The sequence below is a fragment of the Triticum urartu genome, chromosome 5A, assembly GCF_056163025.1.
Source record: "Triticum urartu cultivar PI428250 chromosome 5A, HENAU_Tu73, whole genome shotgun sequence".
Lineage (NCBI taxonomy): Eukaryota > Viridiplantae > Streptophyta > Magnoliopsida > Poales > Poaceae > Triticum > Triticum urartu.
The window spans coordinates 505603554-505614044 of record NC_141877.1 but is presented as its reverse complement, the minus strand read 5'-3'; the positions used below and the strand labels follow the sequence as shown (position 1 = coordinate 505614044).

The 10491-nt window shown below is 50.2% G+C and overlaps 1 protein-coding gene across 1 annotated transcript; it reads left to right on the top strand.

Moving 5' to 3' along the window:
* Positions 1-629: 629 nt before the first annotated feature.
* Positions 630-2186, top strand: LOC147972292 (uncharacterized; the record flags this gene model as incomplete). Its single annotated transcript, XM_087524289.1, has 1 exon — positions 630-2186. A coding segment is annotated over one exon (1221 nt), but the record flags the coding sequence as incomplete, so codon positions are not given.
* Positions 2187-10491: the final 8305 nt, after the last annotated feature.

Below are 10491 nucleotides of genomic sequence, written 5' to 3'. Positions count from 1 at the left end.
GACGGGGCAGATGCACTACCGCCCCCAGCGGCGGCTGAGGGCACACCCGCGGCTGCCCCGGCGACGGCGCTCGTGGTTTCTCTCCACACGCTCGCCGGCATCCGCGACGAGCGGACCATGCTCTTGCCGGTGATGATCCATGGCCAGCGCTTGGTGGCCTTGGTGGATACAGGCTCCACCCATAACTTCCTGCCCGAGGCTACCATGCGTCGCTTAGCGCTTCAGCCGACGAGCGGGGAGCAACTTCGGGTCACGGTGGCCAAAGGCGATCGCCTCCGGTGTCATGGCCTCACACGTGACGTACCCATCACCATCTGTGATGAACACTTATCCATCACATGTGCGGGCATCGACTTGGGCTGCTTCGACTTCATCCTTGGCGTCGACTTCCTGCGGACTCTTGGTCCCATACTTTGGGACTTCGACGCTCTGACGATGACCTTCTGGCGGCTGGGCCGCCGCATCCGATGGGACGGCATTGGGGGTGCCGCGCTGGCGACGCCACAGCTTCAGCTGGCCACGGCTACCTCCGAGGCCGAGCACCCACCATTGGAGCACCTCCTGCAGTAGCACGGCGACCTCTTCACCGAGCCGCAGGGCCTTCCACCAACCCGGGTTTATGATCACCGTATTCATCTCTTGCCGGGCTCCGCCCCGGTGGCCGTGCGTCCTTACCACTATCCGTAGCTGCAGAAGCACGAGTTGGAGCGGCAGCATGCACTCATGCTCGCCGCGGGCAGATCTCCACGTCGCCGTTTACCGCACCGGTTCTCCTCGTCCGCAAATCGGACGGCACATGCCGCTTCTGCATCGACTACCGCGCCCTTAATGCTCTTACACTCAAGGACAAGTTTCCTATTCCAGTGGTCGATGAGCTCCTGGATGAGCTACATGGGGCGTGCTTCTTCACCAAGCTCGATCTCCGGTCGGGGTACCCACAGGTGTGCATGCATCTAGATGACATCGCCAAGACGGCATTTCAAACTCACCACGACCACTTCGAGTTCTTGGTGATGCCCTTTGGCCTCTCCAACGCACCGGCGAATTTCCAGGCTCTGATGAACGACGTCCTCCGGCCCTACTTGCGTCGGTTTGTGATCGTTTTCTTTGATGACATTCTTATCTACAGCGCTTTGTGGGCGGAGCACCTCCAGCATGTTGCCATCGTCTTCAACAAGCTTCGAGCACACCATCTTCATCTTAAGCGCTCGAAGTGCTCGTTCGGGACGCCTTCAGTCGCCTACCTCAACCACGTCATCTCGGCCGACGGGGTGGCTATGGATGCCGATAAGGTGGCGGCCGTCGCAGCTGGCCGATGCCGCACTCACCGCGGGCTCTTCGCGGTTTTCTCGGCCTCGCGGGATACTACCGAAAGTTTATCCGGGAGTTCAGCCTCATCGCTTTGCCACTCACGCGTTTGCTGCGCCGCGACGCCTTCGCATGGGACGACGAGGCAACGGCGGCATTCAAGGCCCTCAAGGAGGCCCTCACGACGAGACCCGTTCTTTAGATGCCAGACTTTGACCGCCCATTCATGGTGGACTATGATGCCTCGGGTGTGGGGTTCGGCGCCGCGCTTCACCAGGGCGATGGCCCTCTCGCCTTTTTCAGCCGGCCTTTCGCTCCGCGCCACCTTAAGCTCGCGGCGTACGAGCGGGAGCTCATTGGCTTGGTGCAGGCGGTGCGCCATTGGCGGCCCTATCTGTGGGGTCGGTCTTTACGGATTCGCACGGACCACTATAGCCTCAAGTTCTTGCTGGACCAGAGGCTCTCGACCGTGTCGCGGCACCAGTGGATCAGCAAGCTCTTTGGCTTCGACTTCTCCGTCGAGTATCGTCCGGCCGCCTTAACACTGTCGCCGACGCCTTGTCTCGCTGCGACGCCGACCACGACACCACCGGCGGCGGCTCCGAGGGGACGGCACTCTACATCCGCTCCGCGCCGACCTTCGGCCTCTTCACCGACATTCACCGAGCGATGGTGGCTGCGCCCGACGCTCTTCTTCTTCAGCAGCAGTTGGCTGCGGGCGAGCTAGAGGAGCCTTGGCACCTCACCGACGGGTTGCTCCTTCACGGGCGCCGCGTCTTCGTGCTGGCGCTTGACGATCTCCGTCACCAGGTGCTGCTGCTGGCCCACTCGGCGGGCCATGAGGGGGTGCAGAAAACCCTCCATCGTCTCTGCGCTGACTTCTACATCCCTGGTGATCGGGCCCTGGTCCGGGACTGGGTCCAGTCTTGTGTGACGTGCCAGCGCAACAAGACGGAGACACTACGGCCAGCCGGTCTGCTCCAGCCGTTGGAGGTGTCGTCTCAGGTCTGGGCGGATATCTCCATGGACTTCATCGAGGGCCTCCCTAAGGTGGGCGGCAAATCAGTCATTCTCATGGTGGTGGACCGCTTCTCCAAGTATGCTCACTTCATTGCGCTCGGTCATCCATACACCCTTGCCTCCATGGCCCGCGCCTTCTTCGACGGGATAGTTCGCCTCCATGGGTTTCCCTCTTCGATCGTCAGCAATTGGGACCCAGTGTTCACCGGCCATGTCTGGCGCGATCTCTTCCGGTTGGCGGGCATGAAACTCCGCCTGAGCACGGCCTTCCATCCTCAGACGGACGGCTAGTCCGAGGTTGTCAACAAGGTGATTGCCATGTATTTGCGTTGTGTCACAGATGATCGTCCTCGCGCTTGGGTGGACTGGCTCTCATGGGCGGAGTACTGCTACAACACCTCCTACCACTCCCCCCTGCGCGCCACTCCTTTTGAGGTGGTCTATGGCCGACCGCCCCCGGCCATCATTCCGGTTGATCCGGCCACGGCTCGGACAGAGGTGGCGGGTGAGCTTCTGCGGCGCCGGGACGAGATGTTGGCCGAAGTCTGGCAACGCCTTCTTCAGGCCCAGCAGCTGGTCAAGCACTACTACGACGACCACCATCGCAAGGCGGAGTTCGCGGTGGGAGATTGGGTGTGGCTGCGTCTTCTTCACCGCTCTATGCAGTAACTGGACCCGCGCGCGAAGCGCAAGCTGGGCCCTCGTTACGCCGGGCCTTTTCCTGTCTTGGAGCGCATCGGGAAGGTGGCTTACCGCCTTCAGCTTCCTGCCGGTGCCCGCATTCACGACGTCTTCCACATGGGGCTGCTGAAGCCTTTCCGTGGGGAGCCACCTGCGGCCCCTTCCGCGCTGCCTCCCACCTTCGATGGGCGCATCCTTCCGGGACCGGAGAAGGTGCTGAAGGCCTAGCTTCGTCGCGGGGTGTGGTACGTGCTGATTCAGTGGGCTGGACTTCCGGAGGACGAGGCCACTTGGGAGCAGCGTGATGAGTTCCGCCAACACTATCCAGACTTTTAGCTCGAGGACGAGCTATTTGCGCAGGCGGGAGAGATGTTATGACTGGCCTGACTTACGGCCGTAGAAGGCCACCGAGCAATCTTAGCCCACAAGTTATCTTAGGTTAATTCGTATGCAAGTTATCTAGGTTATAAATATATGATGTAAGACTCTTTTTCAGATTAAGCAATAAGAATATTATCTCTATTGCCCGGCTCCCAGAAGAGCCGGAACCCTAGCCGCCCCCTGCCTCTTGCGCCGGTGCCGCCATCTCCCTCTTCCGCGATGGCGCCCAACCGCCGGCGCGGCCGCTCATCGCCTCGCCCAGCCCCCTCCTTCCCTTACCGCTTACGCCCCAGGCCTGGTAGGATACAAGCTCCTACCACTCCCATTGTACAAGGCCTTAGCGGAATAAGAAGCAACCGACAAACAGTTCCAAAAAAAACTGACGAAGTAAAAGACATAATTGATTACTTCACCTTAAACTGTATAGATTCGTAGAGAATGAACTAAGTGTAGTTACAGGGTAGAAGAGGATGATATTTGAGCTGACCAACTTGCGTACGAACGGTGCATGTTGGGGGCAACCCATGCCAGCAAGGGTGTATGCACTATACAGTATTCATGAGCCTCGATGAATCCGCGTGGGCTAAAAACAAAATCAGAAGCTCTCATCGTGAAAGAATGGACCTGCAAGAAGTTGCTACTGGCACGGAAAGAATTGAGCCATATGGCGAGCGCTCTGGGTGCCATGACACCCGTCCAGGTTCAGGCATTTCCACAAGCGCCTTGCGTGCACCGCTACAGGAGTGGGGAGGAGAAGCAAACCTGAGGGTGGGGGGAGTTTGGGGTCGCATGTCGTGTTTGGCGAGCCAGCCGTGTCGCGCTGCACGCACGGCGAGACGGCATGCCGGCGCGAGCGTGGCCTTGGCCGTGGCGGGCGCCAGCATGTATCCCTCGCTCTCGCTCGGTCCGGCACCAGCATCAGCATGGCCGTCGCCGTCGCCGCCCGTGTCCACGCGAAGCTATTCGCCTGCTGTGCGGCGCTGGCTGACATGGACGATTTGTCAGCATGGAACACCTGAGCTTTTTGAACTTGAATAGCGTGCGAGCTCGTAAGAGAAAGCGGTGACAGTTTTTTGAGAAACGGAAAACATAGAGCAAGACTGAGTTACATGATACTCCCTCCATTCCATAATTCTTTTTATGGGTTTACTTCAAATTTAAACTAAAACCACGACAAAAATTATGAAACAGAGAGAGTAGTGGCCATGACCACCGGCAAGACAAGGTACAACATACTCTATGGAGAAAACAGACATATTCTTCTTGTCCTATAAAAAGCAAAAGAAAAAATGTGAAAAAGAGCCCAAGGTCATGTATTAAGTAGTACATGTCCTTACAAACACATCCATACGGAAAGATATAACAAATCTTTAGGTGTGTCGAAGTCTTTTTCCTCCCGCATCCATTGGCGACGCGCCCTGAGCATACATAGCTCAATGCCAGCTCCCGGCCTCCGTTTCAATGGAGCAAGCTTTTTGAACTCAGGAGCCTGAGGAAGACGCGGGCGAAAAGTCGTCAATGCAGACTAGGAAACGTCTGCGGCTGTGATCCGTGAAGCAAATCGTCGTCTCGGAGAAGAAAAACATCGATAAGGGCGTGTAGAAACTCCTAACTCCTAAGACCAAGAACGCCAGCCGGATTCAAACAAATTCACCGCAAACCTTAACCGACCGGATCTCGAAAGACTCGGAGACAAGACTCCACACTCTCCTTCGGTGATAAGCAAACCAACGAAACAGGAAAAGAGATGGGAGAACATTAATCCTATACGGGGATGGCGCTGCCATATCGCCGCCCTAAACCAAACTCGAAGACTCCCTAAAGAAAAGCTAAAAAAACACACATGTCATTGCTCAAAACGTACGGGTCAGCTGTCGACCTTGCCGCCGTCAGTTGTCAGACCGGCTCCTGCCTACATCTATTACTATTACTCCACATGTCGACCGCTATCCAGCATGCATCTAGTGTATTAAGTTCATGGAGAGAAGGAGTAATGCAATAAGAACGATGACATGATGTAGACAATATCTATCTATGTAGAGATAGACCCCGTCATTTTATCCTTAATAGCAACGATACATACGTGTCGGTTCCCCTTCGTCACTGAGATCAAGCACCGTAAAATTGAACCCACTACAAAACACCTCTTCCCGTTGCAAGATAAATAGATCAAGTTGGCCAAACAAAACCCAAATATCGGAGAAGAAATACGAGGCTATAAGAGATCATGCATAAAAGAGATCAAAAAAACTCAAATACTTTCATGGATATAAAAAGATATAATTGATTATAAACTCAAAGTTCATCATCAGATCCAAATAAACACACCGCAAAAAGAGTTACATCATATGGATCTCCAAGAGACCATTGTATTGAGAATTCAGCGAGAGAGAGGAAGCCATCTAGCTACTAATTACGGACCCGAAGGTCTACAAAGAACTACTCACGCATCATCGAAGAGGCACCAATGGAGGTGGTGAACCCCATCCATGATGGTGTCTAGATTGAATGTGGTGGTTCTAGACTCTGCGGTGGCTGGAATTGATTTTCGTCGACTCCCTAGGGTTTTTGGAATATTGGGGTATTTATAGACCAAAGAGGCGGTCCGGGGGGAACCCGAGGTGGGCACAACTGGGCCTCCTGGCGCGCTCTGGTGGGTTGTGCTCTCCTTGGAGCACCCCCCAGGCGGAGCCTTGGCCCATTACGTGCCTTCTGGTCCATAAAAATTCTACGTGAAGTTTTGTTGCATTTGGACTCCGTCTGATATTGATTTCCAATGATGTAAAAAACATGCAGAAAACAACAACTGGCACTTGGCACTATGTCAATAGGTTAGTACCAAAAATGATATAAAATGATATAAAATGACTATAAAATGATTATAAAACATCCATTATTAATAATATAATAGCATGGAATAATCAAAAATTATAGATACGTTGGAGACGTATCAGAGGCACATGGGTGTAGCCAACCCTTCACCCTTGCCCATTGCCTCTCCCAACAATCCGTGGGAGGCGTAGGATGAAGATGGTCTCTCTCAAGCAACCCTGCAACCAAATAACAAAGAGTCTCTTGTGTCCCCAACACACCCAATACAATGGTAAATTGTATAGGTGCACTAGTTCGGCGAAGAGATGGTGATACAAATGCAATATGGATGATAGATATAGGTTTTTGTAATCTGAAAATATAAAAACAGCAAGGTAACAAGCGATAAAAGTGAGCGTAAACGGTATTGCAATGCGTTGAAACAAGGCCTAGGGTTCATACTTTCACTAGTGCAAGTTCTCTCAACAGTAATAATATAATTGGATCATATAACTATCCCTCAACATGCAACAAAGAGTCACTCCAAATTCACTAGTAGCGGAGAACAAACGAAGAGATTATGGTAGGGTACGAAACCACCTCAAAGTTATTCTTTCCAATTAATCTGTTGGGCTATTCCTATAAGTGTCACAAATAGCCCTAGAGTTCGTACTAGAATAACACCTTAAGACACAAATCAACCAAAACCCTAATGTCACCTAGATACTCCAATGTCACCTCAAGTATCCGTGGGTATGATTATACGATATGCATCACACAATCTCAGATTCATCTATTCAACCAACACATAGAACCTCAAAGAGTGCCCCAAAATTTCTACCGGAGAATCAAGACAAAAACATGTGCCAACCCCTATGCATAGGTTCATGGGCGGAACCCGCAAGTTGATCACCAAAACATACATCAAGTGAATCACGTGATATCCCATTGTCACCACAGATACGCACGGCAAGACATACATCAAGTGTTCTCAAATCATTAAAGACTCAATCTGATAAGATTACTTCAAAGAGAAAGCTCAACCCATTACAAGAGAGTAGAGGGGGAGAAGAAACATAAGATCCAACTATAATAGCAAAGCTCGCGATACATCAAGATCGTGCCAAATCAAGAACACGAGAGAGAGAGAGAGATCAAACGCATCGCTACTGGTACATACCCTCAGCCCCGAGGGTGAACTACTCCCTTCTCGTCATGGAGAGCGCCGGGATGATGAAGATGGCCACCGGTGAGGGTTCCCCCCTTCGGCAGGGTGCCAGAACAGGGTCCCGATTGGGTTTTGGTGGCTACAGAGGCTTGCGGCGGCGGAACTCCCGATCTATTCTGTTCTTCGGAAGTTTTAGGGTACGTGGGTATATATGGATGAAAGAAGTACGTCAGGGGAGCCACGAGGGGCCCACGAGGGTGGAGGGTGCGCCCTAGGGGGGTGGCGCATCCCCTGCCTCGTGGCTCCCTCGTCTCTTTCCTGACGTGCACTCCAAGTTTTTCCGGTAGCTTTCCTTCCAAAAATAACTTCACCAGTTGGTGTCATTCCGTTTCGACTCCGTTTGATATTCCTTTTCTTTGAAACACTAAAATAGGCAAAAAAAACAACAATTCTAGGCTGGGCCTCCGGTTAATAGGTTAGTCCCAAAAATAATATAAAAGTGGATAATAAAGCCCAATATTGTCCAAAACAGTAGATAATATGCCTGATACGTTGGAGACGTATCAGGCATCCACAAGCTTAATTCCTACTCGTCCTCGAGTAGGTAAATGATAAAAAAATAATTTTTGATGTGGGATGCTACTTGGCATAATTTCAATGTAATTCTTTTTAATTGTGGTATGAATATTCAGATTCGAAAGATTCAAGACAAAAGTTTAATATTGACATAAAAATAATAATACTTCAAGCATACTAACAAAACAATCATGTCTTCTCAAAATAACATGGCCAAAGAAAGTTATCCCTACAAAATCATATAGTCTGGCTATGCTCTATCTTCACCACACAAAGTATTTAAATCATGCACATCCCCGATGACAAGCCAAGCAATTGTTTCATACTTTTGACATTTTCAAAACTTTTTCAATCTTCACGCAATACATGAGCGTGAGCCATGGATATAGCACTATATGTGGAATAGAATGGTGGTTTTGGGGAAGACAAAAAGAGGGGAAGATAGTCTCACATCAACTAGGCGTATGAACGGGCTATGGAGATGCCCATCAATAGATATCAATGTGAGTGAGTAGGGATTGCCATGCAACAGATGCACTAGAGCTATAAGTATATGAAAGCTCAACAAAAGAAACTAAGTGGGTGTGCATCCAACTCGCTTGCTCATGAAGACCTAGGGCATTTTAAGGAAGCCCATCATTGGAAGATACAAGCCAAGTTCTATAATGAAAAATTCCCACTAGTATATGAAAGTGACAAAATAAGAGACTCTCTATCATGAAGATCATGGTGCTGCTTTGAAGCACAAGTGTGGTAAAAGGATAGTAACATTGTCCCTTCTCTCTTTTTCTCTCATTTTTTTATTTGGGCCTTTTCTATTTTTTTATGGCCTCTTTTTTTTGTCCGGAGTCTCATCCCAACTTGTGGGGGAATCATAGTCTCCATCATCCTTTCCTCACTTGGGACAATGCTCTAAAAATGATGATCATCACACTTTTATTTTCTTACAACTCAACAATTACAACTCGATACTTAGAACAAAATATGACTCTATATGAATGCCTCCGGCGGTGTACCGGGATGTGCAATGACTCATGAGTGACATGTATGAAAGAATTATGAATGGTGGCTTTGCCACAAATACAATGTCAACTACATGATCATGCGAAGCAATATGACAATGATGGAGCGTGTCATAATAAACGGAACGGTGGAAAGTTGCATGGCAATATATCTCGGAATGGCTATGGAAATGCCATGATAGGTAGGTATGATGGCTGTTTTGAGGAAGGTTTATGGTGGGTGTATGATACCGGCGAAAAGTGCGCGGTATTAGAGAGGCTAGCAATGGTGGAAGGAAGAAGAGTGCGTATAATCCATGGACTCAACATTAGTCATAAAGAACTCATATATTTATTGCAAAAATCTACAAGTTATCAAAGCAAAGTATTACGCGCATGCTCCTAGGGGGATAGATTGGTAGGAAAAGACCATCGCCCGTCCCCGACTGCCACTCATAAGGAAGACAATCAATAAATAAATCATGCTCCGACTTCATCACATAACGGTTCACCATACGTGACAAATTCACAACTAATCAACTAGCATGACTCTAATATCACCATCTTTATATCTCAAAACAATTATCAAGCATCAAACTTTTCTTAGTATTCAACACACTCATAAGAATTTTTACAAATCATTTATGCTTAGCATATTAGGATTATTCAAGCAATTACCATGCTATTTATGTTGGGGAACGTAGTAATTTAAAAAAAATTCCTACGCACACGCAAGATCATGATGATACATAGCAACGAGAGGGGAGAGTGTTGTCCACGTACCCTCGTAGACCGAAAGCGGAAGCGTTAGCACAATGCGGTTGATGTAGTCGTACGTCTTCACGATCCGACCGATCAAGTACCGAACGTACGGCACCTCTGAGTTCAGCACACGTTCAACCCGATGACGTCCCTCGAACTCCGATCCAGCCGAGTGTTGAGGGAGAGTTTCGTCAGCACGACGGCGTGGTGACGATGATGATGTTCTACCGACGCAGGGCTTCGCCTAAGCACCGCTACAGTATTATCGAGGTGGACTATGGTGGAGGGGGGCACCGCACACGGCTAAAAGATCAAATGATCAATTGTTGTGTCTCTGGGGTGCCCCCTGCCCCCGTATATAAAGGAGCAAGGGGGGTGCAGCCGTCCATAGGAGGAGGCGCGCCGGAGGAGTCCTACTTGCCTCCTCTCCTCTCTTCCACCTAGGCCCACTAAGGCCCATTAAGTTACCGGGGGGTTCCGGTAACCTCCCGGTACTCCGGTAAAATCCCGATTTCACCCGGAACACTTTCGATATCCAAACATAGGCTTCCAATATATCAATCTTCATGCCTCGACCATTTAGAGACTCCTCGTCATGTCCGTGATCATATCCGGGACTCCGAACAACCTTCGGTACATCAAAACATATAAACTCATAATATAACTGTCATCGAAACGTTAAGCGTGCGGACCCTACGGGTTCGAGAACTATGTAGACATGACCGAGACACGTCTCCGGTCAATAACCAATAGCGGAACCTGGATGTTCATATTGGCTCCTAC